The sequence below is a fragment of the Notamacropus eugenii genome, chromosome 6 (genome assembly GCF_028372415.1).
Source record: "Notamacropus eugenii isolate mMacEug1 chromosome 6, mMacEug1.pri_v2, whole genome shotgun sequence".
Lineage (NCBI taxonomy): Eukaryota > Metazoa > Chordata > Mammalia > Diprotodontia > Macropodidae > Notamacropus > Notamacropus eugenii.
Window position 1 is genome coordinate 200,276,931 of NC_092877.1, and position 19,092 is coordinate 200,296,022.

The window sequence follows — 19,092 nt, forward strand, 5'->3', positions numbered from 1 at the left end:
AAGGTAAGGAGGATTAATATCATATAGTTCAAATCTGAGGTGTTGAAAAAATGAAAACTTAACCTGACGAAATTTTGATTTTAAATGCAAAATCTCTTTCAGCATAAAATGTGTTACTGCTGGCCCTGGAGGTCAGCGTTTCAAATAATTTTTAAAATACATGTATATATCACTCACCACTTCATAAACAGTTTCTCTTCTCGACAACTTCTAGTTTTAATTAGCCATGACACAAGACAAAATATAGCACAGTGGATAGAAAAGCCAGGAAGACCTGAGTTTAAGTCCTACCTTGGACACATCCTGGCTGTGTGACCCTGGACATGAGTAAAGGGTCAGACACCTGGGTTCTGGTGCCAGCTCTGCCAGCTGTGTGGCTTTAGAATGGAAGCCTAACATAATGGAAGCGTTCCATCCAAATTTAAAAGACTGCATAAGCCTACAATAGATGGATAAAGCATTTACCAAATGCTTACTGTGTGCAGTGACATATGTTTGAATGTCATTACAGTGTTTGCCACTCTGATCTGGGGCTTCAAGTATTTCTTTAAAATATTAATGATAAGCATGGGATTCACTAATGTGCTACTGAACAGAGATAGGCGAAGTCTCTTGTTCAAACCTTCAACATTAAGGGCCAGGGAAAGGTCCCAGTCTTGTGCCACTCTGCCCCTGAGGAAGCCATGACATGCAAAAGAAATGTCTGGCTCTCTCCCTGAAAGGAGAAACTCCCTGGGCATCTTTCAGCAGTATTTTGGGTTCCTGGTCCTATTAAACACTAAAGTGCATTTTCTTAATATAATTACATAGGTTCCAGCGTATTTTCTTAACATAATTATGCTATCAATAATACTTTAAGATCTACTTGAATTTCATTAATAAGTAACTAAATAAATTAATAAGTAACTAAAAATTCTGATGCTCTACCTAAGTGACCACTCTATATAGCAGAATGTGCTAAACTGGTTCCAGGGAAAATGGAAGAAATACATAATACTACCCTAATCCTGTTATCATTCAGTAATTCCTACAGAAACGAAGAAGGTAACTTCTTCTGAAGCTGAAACACTCAACCAATAAGAATTGGATTTGTATTAAGTTTTTAGAAGCTTTTCCTTTTCCCTACCAGCACTAAGTTTAATTATCATTCATTGCAGAACACTGGTTAATAAATGCCAATACAGCTTTTCTCATCTGTATAAATTTATACATTTAAGCATGAAACCCTCCCCAAGTAAAGGAGAAATGTAAGAGTTACTTTACTGTTTGACAGTGACTGATATTAACTAACTTTAACACACTCACAATACTGACTGTACTTCTCAGATTCTTTAATATCAGAGTTGAATCTGACAACAAAGACCCCAGTAACAGAATATGACCTAGGGACTGAATGATTATGCACATTTCTGCCACCACCCTGGCTTACAAGAATCATTCACTTAATGTATGTTCCTTGGAAATCTTCCATTTTAAGATTAGGCATCCAGGTTTAACTTCCAGACCAGGGGTTTTTTATTATTTTTGTGCATGTAACATGAACCCATTTGGCAATCCGAAGAAGAAGAGCATAGACCTTTTCAGAATGTTTTTGAAGTCCGCAGGACTGCAAAACAAACTAATGAGACTGAAATACAGCTACCAAAATATCTATTAAAAAAGCTCATGGAGCTCAGACTACAAACCAATGGTCTAGACAGTAGCCCTTACCAACCGCATCTTTCAGGAATGAAGGATTTGGGATTTGGTTCTCAATGGAAGAGTACATGCATCACCACTATACCATCTTGGAAAGAAGGACTCACTTTTTATGTTTCTCAAGCCACGCCACACTGTCTGTTAGAAGGCAGGAGTTCTCTGTGACCAGAAGGTCCAGCAAGCTTTCATGATCCGCTTCTGCGTACAACTTGAGCAGAGCAGTGTCAATATCTTCTTTGTAGCCGTTCGCCACTTCGGTGCTACGGACCTCGTTTAAATAGCTCATGAGAAATCTTTTGCACTTGGCCATCTTCTCCTGGTCCCCTTGGGTCAGCTGGTGCAGGTCTGCATACTCATGCAGAGGGGGGTGAGACCGTGTGAATGAAGAAGTAGCAGGCAACAGGAAGGGGTACAGGGATATCAGCTCCCGGACATCGAGCTGGCCGCTTCTGCAATAACAGTGTCAAACTAGATGAAGCAAAAGAGAGAGAGAGAGCGCACGTAGGCACAAAACAGCACTGGGGTGTGCAGACACACACGCACTGCTGCTCTCAAGAACAATCTTTTAAAGAGAGACCCACTTATTTGTGAGCATGACTTGCTGTGGACCAAAACTTACTTAGGGCTTGTTTCTGTACACATACTTGTATATTCAGAACTTAAAACTAATACAAGATGAAAGAAAGGGGTAATGAGTCATATACTTCCTGAGTAAGGAAGCTGGGAAACCTTATAAGGGTAAAGGTTTCCCAGGGAAGAAAAAAAAAGCCTCAGTCAACGCAAGGATGAGCAACTTGTTTAAGCCGGGAGAACACAGAAATCTTGGGAACAGCTGATAATTATATATGGTACTCATAGAGGCAGTAACTTTCAAGGGGTATTTACTTCAACCCTTAATCTAACTAAATGCAAACCTCTGTAATAGCTAGTATTTATAAAGGACTTTAAGCATTACAGCATTACATTTATAAAGCACTTTAAGTATTTACAAAGCACTTTATCTCATTTGATCTATCCTCAAAATTTTCACAAATATTTTCTCAGAAGGCTAGATATTTTGTGTGGAACCAATTTTCTTAAAGAGAGCAAGTAAATGCAAGAGGAGAGTAAACCCTTAATTATAAACTACATTTTATATAAAGAGATATATAGGAATGTGGGCCCAGATTTATGAAACAGCACGACTTTTACTTCAAATTTTGGTTTATAATTGCTAACTAAAGAAAATATAAACTCTATAACTTGGCATTCCAGGCCCTCCACAATACCTTTTCAATCTTGCTTCAAACAATTTTCCCTCACACATTAGCAGTCCAGACTAAGTGGAGTACTGACCCTTCACTGCTTTTGTCATTCATGCCTTTACTGGCTGTATGCCTTTATACCTGTCATCCCAATTCCTAAAATGGTGATCTTCCACATCCTTACCTGTCAAAACACCTCCCTTCTTTTACAGGCAGCTTGGTTGCTATTTTGTCCCAGGAAGCTATTCTGTACCTGATTCCCCCAAGTGGAAAGTCATGTCTTCCTTCTTGAATTTCTCGTACTACTTTCTTTGCACTTCTACGCATCTTTATTATAACTTGTATTTTGGTTAGCTATGTATCTGTCTTATGTCTCCTGTTAGACTGGGGTAAGAACTATGTCCTATTTCATTTTAGTATTTTTAGGTTCTAGGATAGCACACTGAACAGAGGAGGCATTTAATGAATGGTGAATTGAAATTAATCCCTGTCAATATTTCACAAGCAGTTTTCTTTTTGTCCATATAATAGTACAGAAATCTCAAGCAGGAATGAGTAAGATTCACTTTTGATAGGGTAACAGAGAGAGTGCAGGACTCAGAGAAAGAACTAGGTTTGAATGCTGACCGACACCTACTAGCAACGGGAACATGCACAAGTTACTGAATTTCTCTGAGTCTTCATTTCCCTATCTGAAAAATGGAGATGATGATACTGCAGTGCTTACCTCACAGCGTCAAACATAGAATGCTTTGTAAACTTGACAATGCTTTCTGTAAATTACTGTCAGTAGCAGCAGCAGCCATAACACACTTATTAGAAGGACAATAACAAACCTCTTCTATAGGTAACCGTCTTTCAGCACTTTAAAAAAATGTAGTAAGTCTCCTTTCTGTCTCCTTGTAAGCTATGTGAGAAGAAAGTATGCAAAGATGCTACTGTCCCACTGAGCTCAGAGGACAGTGAAAGGGAAAAGTGCCAGCCAGGAGGAAGTGATACACATGGAACCAAGGGGAGCTTCAGAATACTAGGAAGAAAAGAAGGGAGGTAGGGTGGGAAGAAAAGAATGTACACCTTTGAAGAGGGATTAATTATAAAGATGGAGTGTATCTCTAATACAATAGGACAAGAATTTAAGATAAACAGTCTTTCCCATTTTTTTAAATGGGATAAGAGAGGCAACATGTTAGAGACTGCATAGATGTGGAAGTCAAAAAACTTTGGCTTTGAATCCTGCCTCAGACAATTACTAGCTATGTCACCTTGGGAAAAATCACTTAACTTTTCTGTGCCTCAGTTTCCTTTTCTGTAAAAACAGAAGGGATTGGTCTCTGATTCCTAAGGTCCTTTTCATCTCTAAAACTAGGATCTCACGATCCTATAAAGTCATTAGAGAAGGCAATTTCAAAATCCTTCTTGGTAGGCTGTTCCAGTACTTATGTTTAACCAACTAACTTCTTCTTGTTCAATTTTCCATGGAAAGAATAAAAGTAACATTAACAGAGAGTGCTCCAGATCTGGAAGACCCAGGTTCAAGCCCTGCTTTTGCCTCTTCTGTATTTCACTGAGCCTTTTTCCTCATCTGTAAAATGAGGATAATTACAATAACATTATAATAATCCTTGTATTACCTATTCAGAGGGTCACTGCAATACATGAACTTGACTAAATGTAAAGTTCTATGTAAGTATAAGTACACAGGAATGTATATTTAAAGCTAAAAGGATCTCAGATTCGTTTCACAGATGAGGAGGCTAAGTGACAAAATAAGTAACAACAAGAATAATTAAGTCACAGAATCAGAATTAGAACACAAATTCCAAAACCAGAACATTCTCCACTTCAGAGAGCATGTGGTCAGTGCCCTCCCAGGAACTTCTCGTCTATTATTAAGAGTTATGGAGGTCATCCTTTTGATTTTTTTTGACAAGTTAAACAATCTCAAAACCCTTAACAACCTTCCCTTCACACAAACTACCATAGCTTGTGCCTGTGATTTCACTTTAATTAAACTGCAAAGAGTGGGAGAGTGAGGAGTAAATCAAATAATCAACATTGATTCATTAGCAATAATTGACATTTCTACTCAATGTACAAGATATGATGGTATTATCAGAGCCATAACTAGCCTAGGATCAGTGGGAAGAGTCCTCAAAATGGGGGAGGACAGGCGTCCCCTCGGGCAGTTCTGAGTCTTGTGGCCCTTCACCAGCCATGTTCTATCCTCTCCCTCACCTTTCCTGACTGGACTGCCTGTCATGAAGTGCCAGGCCTGGGGACCCATGCTGCCTATGCCCAGAGTTAGCAGTGATAGCATGTGCTGACTTCCCCAGCATAGTTCAGGAACTTGCTCTCCCCCTCAGATGTATTTGCCTTAGGGGCTAGAATTTCTATTTTTAATTCTGTTATTATTTGTCCTACAGCACTCTATTCTAGAGAGATCTCTGGACCTTGAAGAGCATACCCTACTTTTTTTTCAGGAGGATCAAGGTGATGACAGCTTTCACACCAACATTCCAATTTACCTGAAGAGTTCTTTAGCTTCTAGGAACTGAAGCTGTGCAAACTGTATAAACCCCGCCTGCTGCAGGATTCTTCTGTACATTACCTGAAAGGAAAGAGACGATTTGTATTTCTAAGAGAGAACAAATCATCGCTTCTTCAATACTTCAAAAGATTTAGGATTTCATCAGTGTGAGAAACTCCTTCGACCAACACACACCAGAAATTCCTCTGTACTTTGGTAGATAATCTTATAAGTTGCTATAGTTAAAAAAAAAATCACCCTACTGGCAAACCTTTGGGCAAAAAGCCACCCCAGAGTTAGACAGGCTAGTCTTCACATGACAAACACACAGCCTGTTCCCCAGACAACATTCAAAGGTCTTCTCAGGTAGGAAGGCCTGCTGGAATTTCTCCTCTACTGCCAACATCCCAGTTAAGGACTCAAGGCTGTTGGCACAATGTGAGGTGGCACTGGTATCTGGCCTTTAGTGCTTTTTGGCTAAGATCATAACTATGATAACTTCTGAAATGGGTTGGCTCTCTTTGATTTCAGGCCCTCCTTCCAATCCATCCAGATTAATTTTCCTAAAGGATCACTTTTACCACATAATTTCCTCATTTGAGAGCCTATAACAACTCCTTATTGCTTATCAAATCAAGATTTCACTCCTCAGAACCTTCCCCAAAAGCACTGACACTGCTGCTTGTCTAGACTTCTCTCCCACTACCCCCAACAGGCCAGTCTCCTTGTCATCCCACATCCCCCATGTGCCATGCTCATTCCATGCCAGATTCAGGCCCAGCTCAAGTGCCCAAAGGAAACAGGCTATCTATCTTCTATGCACACATCATTCTCTTAATTCTCTGAATTCTATTTAACAGAATATCCTGAACCTGTGTATATGTTGTCTTAAATTATTTTCTAATTGTTTTGCATATATATATATATATATATATATATAGTATGTATGTGTCTGTGTGTATACATACATGCATAACATGTGTGTGTGTTTACACACACACACAAACACACACACATATTTCTTATCTGTCCAATTAGACTGTAAGCCCTCTCAAAGTAGGAACCACTTCTTACTCCTGCATATCCTGCTGCAGTGGGCACAGAGTCTACAGGTTTAGGAAATTTGAATGGCCCCTAATCTACAAAGGGATTTTCAACTATTTTCTTACTTATAATCAGTTAGTAATTCACAGCAAGAAGTAAAATATAACTCAATGATTATCTATATAAGGATATAGATATGATCAAAATTATCAAGAGATGTTCAGTAATCATACTTAATGTCTTCCTTCCTTCATCTTCCTCTTTCGGCATCCCCATGTCCTCCTTCCCATTTCCAGAAGCTCTCCATATTGGTGCAAACTTATTGCAAACATCTTATTAGCTTTAACCCACTGAATCTCAGAATTTCTCAGCCCATGCAAACCAGCAATCTCAGCCTTCCTAATTTCGGGGGATATAGGTATGAATCAGCTTAATGATTAATCTTAACACAGCTCTATCATTTGATTTGAACACAGCCTTAGAGGCCTAATACCTTGAGCTAAGTTTAACAGTAATTGTATTGCAGGTAGGGAAAATAGAAATTGAAGCAATGACCCATACCACTAGTTTATTTCTGCCATTAGATACAGTATTTGTTTAAAAAAAAATTTTTTTTCAACTAATTAGCATTTATTTTCTTTCTTTCTTACTTCCCTTTCTCCATTTCCCCACCTCAAATCTCCAACACAGGTCAAGGAAGAAAAACAAAACCATTATAACAAATATAGGGAAGCAAAACAAATTCCTACATTGGCCTTCTTCAGAAATCTAGGTCTTACTCTAAATGTAGTATTTCACAGACTCAAAAATTTAGAGTTGAGAGGGGTCTTTGGTAGAGGAGGGTCAACCTCCATATTTTATAGAAAAGAAAAACAAAGCCCAGAAACTTCCCTGAAGTCATATAGTTAGGTCTTCTGACTCAAAATTCAGTGTTCTTTCCACTCTGCCACTACTCCCTTTTGGAATCCCTTATCCATAACAAAGGACTATAAAAATCACAGAATGATTGCTTAGGAAGGGATGTTAGAGATCATCTAGAATAGCCCTTTATCTTGATAGATGAGAAAAGTGATGCCCAGAAGAGCCACATGTTCTCGAGAGAGGTAGAACTGTACCTAAATCTCATAGCCTAATGTTCCTTTCAGATCTAAAAATATGACTCTGATATTAAAAAATAAAAATTTTGTGGTAAAAAAGAGAAATTTATAACCTGAAGATTTCAGAATCTATTCATAACATCCTTAGTTCATTTAACTGCTTTAACTACTCTTTTAAACGCTTTAGATGGAGAATATATGTATGTTTGTGTATACACATACATGTGTCATATGTGTATACACACATTAGGATGTCCCAAAACTCTTAGTGAAATTTTAACCTTTACTAAAACTTTTGGATATTGTATTTGGGTATGTGTATTACCACTGGACTCCTATTTCCTGCTTGATTGTACTTCATTTTCAGAGAAAAGACATCCTCTTCCAACAAAGGTGTCAGAATAAATCAAAAGAGAAAACTTTAAAAGCACTCTTTCAACTACCCATTAAGAACGAAAGATGGCATAGTTTTAGAAGGGTGGCTTCAGTCAACAACCACATGATGGCAGCAAAGTATAAGAAAATAAGAAAGGGGAGCTGTCACTGTACATAATTAACAGGTTTGGGAGAAGTTGGATAGAAACAGAAATCAGAAAACAAAAGGCCATCCTGAGTTTCCTCCACTTCCCTCTTGTGGCGCAAGCTCAGAAGGGGAAGTGGCCCTTGCGCTTGTGATAATTCCATCCCTCTTCTGGGAATTTTACATATGTTCACTGATCATTCCTATTTCGTGATATTCAATTTAAGAAACATTCAGTACACTCATGTACAAAGTATTTGATAGACTGGGTACACAAACCACAAACCTTGTAAACAGACCTTGCTCTTAAGGAGCTTACATTTTATTTTTTGTAATTAGATAAAATTGGCTGTAAAAGAAAGGTTATTTAGAGAAAGTTTTAAAAATTACTCATGGGCTAAGCTTATAAATAAAAGGGTCCCACATGTACAAAAATATTTATAGCAGCACTCTATGTAGTTGCCAAAAACTGGAAGTCAGGAGGATGTCCATCAATTGGGGAATGGCTGAATAAATTATGGTATATGAATGTAATGGAGTACTATTGTGCCATAAGAAATGATGAACAAGAAGACTTCATTCAGAGAGGCCTGGAAGGACTTATATGACCTGATGCTGAGTGAAAGGAGCAGAACCAGGAGAACTTTATGCACAGCAACAACCACAGTGTGTGAGAGTTTTTTCTGGTAGACTTAGATTTTTGTAATAACACAAGAACTTCTGAAAAAAAAAAAAAAATCCCAATGGTGGACCTCAAGGCAAAATGCCTTCCACATTCAGAGAGAGAAATATGGAAGTCACTCACATAATGTAGCAGATCATGTTTGTGTATGTGTATCTGTTTGTGTATCATGTTCTGATTTGTTATACGGATTCTTTCATTTATCTTAGTCTGACTACATAGCATGACTATAGTGAAAATATACTCAATAGGAAAGTATATGTAGAATCTATACAGAATTGTATGCAGTCGTGGGGAGGGAGGGGGGTAGTGGGGGGTGGGTGGGGAGGGATAAAATCGCAATTGTATGGCAGTGATTGTTAAACATTAAAAAAATAAAAATAAAAATAAATAAATAAATAAATAAATAAATAAATAAATAAATAAATAAATAAAAGAGTTAATATTATAGCAAAAGGGTAAGATAATCATTTTAAGTGACGATTAGCTAGGCTGTCCATGAGATTATAAAAATCGCTATCTCTAGACTAAATAAAATTAAGGTAACATAACTGCAAATAAGAAAAACTTTCTTGAAGATGCAATGCTAATCTAGTACATCAAATTCTACTATAAAGACATGAACTTTCAAGTAAAAGGATGGTCAGAAGGCAATTATAGTGAGCCAGTTATGGTAAAATGAAAATATTGTCAGTGGCTTGGGAAGCAAATTTCATCTTAAACAGAAGTTTTTCAGACAAAATTTGTTTGGAGCCTCTTGTTCCCCAATTAGCAAATGGCTGGCTCAGACCGACAAATCATTTAATCCCAGTTAACGTGTTAACTGATAGTTAAAGTGTTAGAAGATAAAGGCTGAAGCGTCGGATCCTTTCCAAAGATATTTGCATTTTAGAAAGAGGTTTAGATAGAAAAAAACAACTGATAAGGCCAGTCCAGGTCACAGGTAGGGGGTTAGGTATCACAGACCTGGTTTTGATTTTTTACAAACTGAACATTTGTGGCAAGCAAGTCAAGTCAACTGCCACCATTTTTTTCTAATAGCAATGTGCTCACATCATGTCTCCTTGTCACAAATTTGGCAATTTTCATACTATTTCAAACTTTTTCATTCTTATTTTATGGTTATTGTTTCATGGTTTTATTGTTATGGTGATGTATGATCAGTGATTTCTGACATTACTATTATAATGGTGGGGTTTTTGGGGGCATGGATGTAATTGGTAAATGTCATATGTGCTCTGACTGTTCCACTGACCCGCTACTCCTGTGTCTCTTCAGCTTTCCTATTCCCTGAGATACAATACTGAAATTAGGCCAGTTAATAATCCTACAATGGCCTCTAAGTATTCCTCTGAAAAGAAGAGTCAATTGATGTAGCCAATTTCATCACTGTCTTCCTTTCAGAAATTGCCACAGCCAATCCAACCTTCAGTAACCATCATCCTGCTCAGGCAGCTACCTTCAATATTGAGGCAAGACTCCCCACCAGCAAAAAAAGATTATGACCCACTGAAGGTTCAGCTGCTGATTAGCATTTTTTTTAGTAATAAATTATTTTTAAATTAAGATACATACATTTTTAAAGACATAATACTATTACACACTTAATAGACTGCAGACGAGTGTAAATATAACTTTTATATGTAGTGGAAAATCAAAAGTGTGACTCTATTGTGATACCTGCTTCACTACTGTGGTCTAGAACCAAACCCATAATACCTTCTAGGTATGCCTATACTGATAGGCTCTAACGTTAATGGAATTTAAGATCTTCCTCCATCCTTTAATAGGCCTCTCTGGAGGGGCATTAGAGGAAGTTGGCTTGAAGGTTTTCACACCTTTGGTAATTAGGCATTGAAGCATATGGGCTGTGATACCTTCTGGCTCTATATGGACTGAGGTGAGGTTTTGCTTTGGGGTTCACTCACTGGAAGAAGGTCCATGTGATTTGGCAGATGAGACTCTGGGTAGCCATTAAGAAGTCCCCCACTGCACTTTGAAAGCCCAGATGTTGGTACTTCTTTCTCTGGTAACTATGTATGTATGTAATGGTCAGACAGCTGGATCTGTCTGTTGATCTGTGATGTCTGTATTGCTTATGGTCAGACAGAAGCCCTGTCTTTATGCTGTTTTCTCTGTTTGCAATTTCTGTTTGTATTTCCTCTGAAGTTCAGGGTGCTGACATTTTCCCCTGAACTAAGGGAATGATATGTGTGTTTGACTAACGTAAGAGGGTTGACCCTTAAAAGTTGCTTTCCTTTAAGAAAAGCAGATTCAAATGCTAGGGAAGGTGGCCTAGCCATAGCAGATCTCAAATTGTATTATAAAGCAGCAATCATTAAAACTACTTGGTACTGGCTAGGAAATAGAGGATAGATCAGCAGAATAGGTGAGGTACTCAAGACACAGTAGTCAATGAATATAGTAGTCTACTGTTTGATAAACCCAAGGACCCCAGCTTCTGTGTTAAGAACTCAGTGTCTGACAAAAGCTGCTGGGAAAACTGGATAATAGTGTGGCGGAAACTGGGCATAGATCAATGCCTGACACTATACACAAGAATAAAGTCCAAATGGTTACATGATCTAGGTATAAAGGCTTATGTTATTAACAAGTTAAGGGGGGATGGAGCCAAGATGGCAGAATAGAAAGACATAGATATGGAGGCTCTCCCCACACAGCCTATAAAAAACCTGAAGAGAGGGACTCTCAACAAATTGTGGAACAGCAGAAGTGGAGAACAACAGAGTGGAGATTTCCAGGCCAGGGTGACCTGAGAGGCCCACGGAAATGTCTGTTGCATGGGACGTGGAGCAGAGCACGGAGCCCAGACCAGCCTTGGCCAGGCCGCTGGGCTCGGGAACAGTCCTCAGGGCAGAATCTCCGGTCACAGAACCCCCAGTCCCAGTAGAAGCAGTTCCCAGATCCCTCAACCCACAGGCACCAAAGGTCAGTGACGGGGTTTTTTCAGCTGGCCAGGAAGGGAGAAGGGCCTTCCCACAGCTCCTGCAGCAGGCAGCGGCCACAGAGGCTGCACAGCAGCCTGTACAGAAGCTCCATTGTTGGAGCGTAAAAACCCCTGGGGGCACTGAAGAGCTGAGTCTTACCTGAGCCCTGAGTAGAGGCCCTGAGGCAGCTGGTCTTTGTCTTGCACTGTATGGTGGCCCTGCCCATCCAGCTTACCTGAAAATCAGCCCCCAGTGCTAACTTGGTAGAACTGGAGGCCAGGTGGCTGTGGAGAGGTAACTCTGCTAAGATTCTAGGCACAAAAATTCCTCCCTGAGCCCAGACCAGTACACGCTAGATTGTGCCACCTTGGAGGAACTGAGATCTTACAGATTCTCAGAGTATATCCTACTCTTGATAAAGGACCCAAAAGTCAAGTAACGGGTTGGGAACAATACCCAAAAAGGGGAAAAAAATAAGACTATAGAAGGTTACTTTCTTGGTGAACAGATATCTCCTCCCATCCTTTTGGATGAGGAAGAACAATGCTTACCATCAGGGAAAGAAGTCAAGGCTTCTGTATCCCAAACATTCAAAATAAATATTCAATGGGCTCAGGCCATGGAAGAGCTCAAAAAGGATTTTGAAAATCAAGTAAGAGAGGTGGAGGAAAAATTAGGAAGAGAAATGAGAGAGATGCAAGAAAAGCACGAAAAGCATGAAAAGTGAGTCAACATCTTGCTAAAGGAGACCCAAAAAAAGGCTGAAGAAAATAATACCTTGAAAAATAGGCTAACTCAATTGGAAAAAGAACTCCAAAAAACCAATAAAGAGAAGAAGGCTTTAAACGGCAGAATCACCCAAATGGAAAAGGAGATTCAAAAGCTCACTGAAGAAAGTAGTTCTTTAAAAATTATAATGGAACAGATGGAGGCTAATGACTTTATGAGAAACCAAGAAATCACAAAACAAAACCAAAAGAATGAAAAAATGGAAGATAATGTGAAATATCTCATTGGAAAAACAACTGACCTGGAAAATAGATCCAGGAGAGACAATTTAAAAATTATGGGACTACCTGAAAGCCTTGATCAAAAAAAGAACCTAGACATCATCTTTCATGAAATTATCAAGGAAAACTGCCCTGATATTCTAGAACTAGGGGGCAAAATGAATATTGAAAGAATCCACTGATCACCTCCTGAAAGAGATCCAAAAAGAGAAACTCCTAGGAACATTGTGGCCAAATTCCAGAGTTCCCAGGTCAAGGAGAAAATATTGCAAGCAGCTAGAAAGAAACAATTCAAATATTGTGGAAATACAATCAGGATAACACAAGATCTAGCAGCTTCTACATTAAGAGATCGAAGGGTATGGAATAGGATATTCCAGAAGTCAAAGGAAGTAGGACTAAAACCAAGAATCACCTACCCAGCAAAACTGAGTAGAATACTTCAGGGGAAAAATTGGTCTTTCAATGAAATAGAGGACTTTCAAGCATTCTTGATGAAAAGACCAGAGCTGAAAAGAAAATTTGACTTTCAAACACAAGAATGAAGAGAAGCATGAAAAGGTAAACAGCAAAGAGAAGTCATAAGGGACTTACTAAAGTTGAACTGTTTACATTCCTACATGGAAAGAAAATATTTGTAACTCTTGAAACTTTTTTTAGCATCTGGGTAGTTGGTGAGATTGCACACACACGCACACACACACACACACACACACACACACACACACACACACACACAGAGACAGAGAGCACAGGGTAAATTGAATAGGATGGGATCATATCTTTAAATAATGGAATTAAGCAGTGAGAGAGAAATATATTGGGAGGAGGAAGGGAGAAATGGAATGGGGCAAATTATCTCTCATAAAAGAGGCAAGTAAAAGACTTTTCAGTGGAGGGAAAAAGGGGGGAGGTGAGAGAAAAAACATGAAACTTATTCTCATCACATTCGACTAAAGGAAAGAATAAAATGCACATTCATTTTGGTATGAAAACCTATCTTACAATACAGGATAGTGGGGGAGAAAGGGATAAGCAGGGTAGGGGGATAATGGAAGGGAGGGCAGTGGGAAGAGAGAGCACTCTTGGGGAGGGACAGGATCAAAAGAGAGAATAGAAGAAACAGGGGGTAGAATAGGATGGAGGGAAATATGGTCAGTCTTACACAACATGACTATTATGGAAGTCATTTCCAAAACTACACAGATGTGGCCTATATTGAATTGCTTGCCTTCCCAAAGGGAATGGGTAAGGAGGAAGGAATGAAGAGAAGTTGGAACTCAAAAGTTTTAGGAACAACTATTGAGTATTGTTCTTGCAACTAGGAAATAAGAAATACAGATAATGGGGTATAGAAATTTATCTTGCCCTACAAGACAAAAGAGAAGATGGGGATAAGGGAAGGGAGAGATGTTAGAAGGGAGGACAGATTGGTGATAGGGGTAATTAGAATGCTCGGCATTTAGGGGTAGGGGTAGGGGAGAAATGGGGAGAAAATTTGGAACCCAAAATTTTGTGGAAATGAATGTTGAAAACTTAAATAAATAAATTTAAATATATAAAAAAAAACCAAACAAATTAAGGCAGCAAGGAATAGTATGTTTGCCAGATTTATAAAGAATGGAGAAATTTATGACCAAACAAGATAGAGAACATTATGAAGTGCAAAATGGATAATTTTGATTATAGTAAATTGAAAAATTTTTGCACAAACTCAACAAGGGAAGCAGAAAACTGGGAAGGAATTTTTACAACTAGTGTCTGTGATAATGGCCTCATTTCTAAAATACAGAGACAGTTGAGTCAAATTTACAAGAATATAAGTCATTCCCCAATTGATAAATGGTCAAAGGATAAGAACAGGGAGTTTTCAGAGAAAGAAATCAAAGCTATCTATTGTAATATGAAAAAATACTCTAAATCACTATTGATTAGAGAGATGCAAATCAAAACAACTCTGAGGTACCACATCACACCTATCAGATTGGCTAACATTACAAAACAGGAAGATGATAAATGTTGGAGATGTGGGAGAGTTGGAACACTAATTCATTGTTGGTGGAGCTGTGAGCTGATTCAATCATGCTGGAGAGCAATTTGGAACTATGCCCAAAGGGCCACAAAAATGTGCATACCCTTTGATCCAGCAATATTGCTTCTAGGACTGTATTCCAAAGAGATCATAAAAATGGGAAAAAAGTCGCACTTGCACAAAAATATTTATAGCAGCTCTCTTTGTGGTGGTCAAGAACTGGAAATCGAGGAAATGCCCATCAACTGGGGAATGGCTGAACAAGTTATGGCATATGAATGTAATGGAATACTATTATGTTATAAGAAATGACGAACAGTCAGACTTCAGAAAAACCTAGAAAGACTTATATGAATTGATGTAGATTGAAATGAGCAGAACCAGGAGAACATTATACACATAACAGCCACAGTGTGTGAGGACTGTTTCTGACAGACTTAGTCCTTCACAGCAATGCAAAGACCTAAAACATTCCAAAGGACTCAAGATAAAATGCCATCCACATTTGGAGAAAGAACCATGGAATCAGAAGGCAGAATGAAGCAGGCTATTTTCTCTTGTGTTATGTTTTATTTTGGTTTGGTTTTTCTCATGGTTTCTCCCATTTGTTTTAATTCTTCTATTAAACATGACTAATGTGAAAATGTGTTTAATAAGAATGTATATGTAGAACCCATATAAGATTGCATGCCACCTTGGGGAGGAAGGGGAGAGGGAGGGAGAGAAAATTTAAAACTTGTTGAAAATTTGATTGTTGAAAACTGAAAACAAATAAATTAATTAAAAAAAAAAAAAAGGAAAGCAGATTCAAGAACCTGTACTAGCAGGTCATCCCTAGGTATGCTAGGGTGCTTGCTGTAACGTATGCATATTATGTTTGAGATGGGGTGAGGTTCTAAACCAGGAGTTAGGGACCTTTTTGCATTACAGATCTCTTTGGCAGGCCAATGAAGCCTGTGGGCACCTCAGATTAATATTTGTAAGTGCCTTAAATAAATTATTACAAAGGAAACCAATTATATTAAAATGCAATTACTAAAATTTTTTTAAAAGTTCAGGAATCCCAGGTTAAGAAATCCCTGATCTAGATGCAATCATAGTTGCTAAAAGAAGTTGGTGAGGAGGGAGAGAGATATCAAAACTTGGGGACATTTTCTATCACCCCACATATAAACATTAAATGATAAAGATAAGAATTAAAGTAAGGAAACAGAAATTGACCATATCATTACAGATAATATATTGGTATAGGTCAAATGAGGCTCATATACTATATGACCATTTCTTGATTAAAATATTCTCTTCTATTTTAGAGACAAAATTGTAGGACCATCAATCTAGTAAAAAGAATTTCAAAAGAGGACATTTAGCCCGACCACCTCATCTTAAATGAGCAAACTGTGTCCCAGGAAGGTTAATTTAGTAGACTCAAGGTCACGCAGGTTGGGTTGTAGGGACCAGAGGTCAAATTTGAATTTATATCTTCTACTCCGGAGCTACTGCTATTTCTATTGTATCATGCTATTTTAAAAACAAATTGCTGAAAGTCAAATGTGGACAAGAGTCTAAATATTAACTGGCATGATTGCAAGGACTGATGTGAGAAAACAATTCCCCATAATTAGAGTGATACAAAATTGGAAAGGACTGTCTCAGGATGCCTCCTGTTTGTGTTGCAATAAAGGCTGGTGACCACCAGGCAGATATGTTATCAAGATTCTTGTTCAGTTTAATCAGACTAGCTGGTCCCTGAGGTCCCTTCCAATTCTGATTCTGTGTATGAATGTTCTGTTTTGAAATGATCTGGCATTATATAAAGAAGACTGGATTTTGAATCAAACCATACCTCTGGCACTTACTACCTGTGTGACCCTGGGCAAATCACTTCCACTTGCTGGGCCTGTTTCCTCATTTGCCCTAGAGAGTCTCTGAGATCCCTTTTGGTTCTAGAACTGTGACCCAGTGAGAAAGTAACCTCCAGGGTCTCTGCTCTCCTATGTGACCTTAAGATGGTTGCTCCACTGGGAAGAGGAGAAGATGAGCTAGTTCTGCCTTATTTCGTAAAATGAGATTATGCAAGACGATCTCTAAGGTTCCTTCTGGCTCTGAATCCCATGACCTTTCAACTTACTTTTACTGTATCAAAGTTTTTCTTCCTTCATTTAAAAAAAAGGCCTTCTCCCACTGAGTTATTACACAAAACTGTTTCTCCTTATAATATACATACACACATATGTAGAGCTCACTGAACAGAAAGAATGGCCAATTTTTAAAAGGAGAAAAATAGAAACTCCTAGTCAAATGCCTTCAGAACAAAATGGACACGGAAACAAAAATATTTTAAGAGCCAAAATGAAAATCGCAGGCTCATAGATTTAGAGCTGGAAAGGACGTTTAAGTAGAAAACACTCACTTTCAGGCCCAGAGAGATGAAAGGACTACCCACAGTTTACAAAGGTACTATGTGACAGAATGGGTTTCTGAATTCGGGTCGTCTGTCTCCTGAAACTTGATACAATATTTTATTTTATAACTTTGTGTTATTCTTAATGGGGAATAAATACTGCTCTTTTCCCCCAACATCCTGGGTCTTCCCTTCTGTTTTGGCTTCTTAGGATCTCTAAGCAACCCTCCAAGACTCAACTAAACAGTCTTGAGACAATGGTTTCATATTCTGATTCCTTGTTGTATCATCCCTATTTCTGTAGGTAAATATGTTACTTTACTCATCAAGTGGCAATTTGTGACTCTTAAATAACAGTGTATCTCAGGCAAATCTTAGGAAAAACCTTTCTGAACCTTGAGAATACTTAGTAGTACAATTTGTTACAAATCACCTCTCCATGCCTCACCAATCAAATGAGAGGGGAGGACCAAATCCCGAACGGTCCTTTCAAGCCTAGAAACTGAATAAGATCTTCCTCTTTCCTTAATGTCAGAGAACAGGAAAAGGTAGGACAAAGAAAACAGGAAGGAGTCAAGGAGGCTGATACTCTAGTGTACATTGTTTTCCCTTTTCTTTCTCATTAGCTACTCCCCACCTAAGATTTGCCTGAGATACACAGTTATTTAAATAACTTATTCATCCTCCTTTGGAGTATTTAAGTATTATTACAAACATTTAGAAAGTCAAGTTAAATAATGGTTTATAACCCAGATATCCTAAAGAAATGCACAAATGACTAAGGGAATTTCATCTTCTAATTTGTTGCTATTTTCTTTTTTTCTTTTTATATATCTATACTTCATATATTTACACACATTTTATGTTTGTATTTTATCCCTCTTCAGTAAATTCCATGGAGGAAGGGGCTGTCTCCCAGCTAAATGTGGTATCACCTCATCATCTTCATGCTATGACAAAGTAGAGACACTTTGATAAACGTTGGATGAAATAAATTGATCCCATCAAGAAGCCTATTTCTACCCAACCTAGTCTTTCACTGTTCTGTTCAAAATGTCCATTCATGGATTTAAATTCAACTTGGATATCACATTAAAAAAAGTGTAATAGTTTAAGGTATCAGATCAAACCATTAGTGTTATTGAACGTCTTCAGTCAGAGCTATACCTAGGAATTTTTGCACTTGGGTCACAATAATTATTTTTTTTTTTTAATAGGGTAGAGTGAGAATAGAAACCCTAAGCTACTGGTACAAAGATTTGGGAAGGAGTTCAGCCCCTAGGGATCTAATTGCTTCCAGTACAATACAGCAAGCACTTATTAGACACACAATTTATGCCAGGCACTGGGCTAGCTTCACTGGACTAGCCTCTGGGAATAAAAATATAAAACCCAAATCATCTCTTTCCTCAAGGGGCTCAAATTCTACTACGAGGAGACATATGTAAACAGATAAGTAAATAATTATTTTATGAGGGAGACAACAACTAAAAACTAGAGGAATCAAGAAAGGCTTCCTGTAGAAGATGAAACATATGCTGAGCTTTAAAGAAAACTAAGGATTCTAAAGGGCAGAGATAAGAGGGGGAGTACACTCCAGGCATAGGAAACAGCTGGAATGCCAAATTCAAAAAAAGTAATAGGCTGGTTTAGGGCATACAGAAAGTTTGTGAAGAGAAATAAGACGCATGAAGCCTAGAAATGCAAACTGGAGTGCACTTATGAAGGAGTTTGTATTTTATTGTCCAGGCAATAGGAAGTCACTGAAGTTTCACAGGCAGAGGAACTAAAGCAAGACACAGTTCAGGAATATTATCTTGGCAGCTGTGTGGAAGATGGGTTTGAGACAGGAGAGGATGGAAGAAGAGGGTCCCATTAGGAGGCTT

At 38.3% G+C, this 19,092-nt stretch overlaps 1 protein-coding gene across 7 annotated transcripts in view; it reads right to left on the reverse strand.

The window, feature by feature from the left end:
• The window catches only part of TGFBRAP1 (transforming growth factor beta receptor associated protein 1), a 70,128-nt gene that overhangs the window by 19,128 nt on the left and 31,908 nt on the right, over positions 1-19,092 (reverse strand). For all 7 annotated transcript variants that reach the window (XM_072621751.1, XM_072621748.1, XM_072621753.1 and 4 more), the window contains 2 exons: positions 5,468-5,550; positions 1,806-2,147 (listed from right to left, as the gene is read on the reverse strand). In XM_072621751.1, the coding sequence (XP_072477852.1) occupies positions 1,806-2,147; positions 5,468-5,550 (425 nt within the window). The remainder of the gene's footprint in view (positions 1-1,805; positions 2,148-5,467; positions 5,551-19,092) is intronic.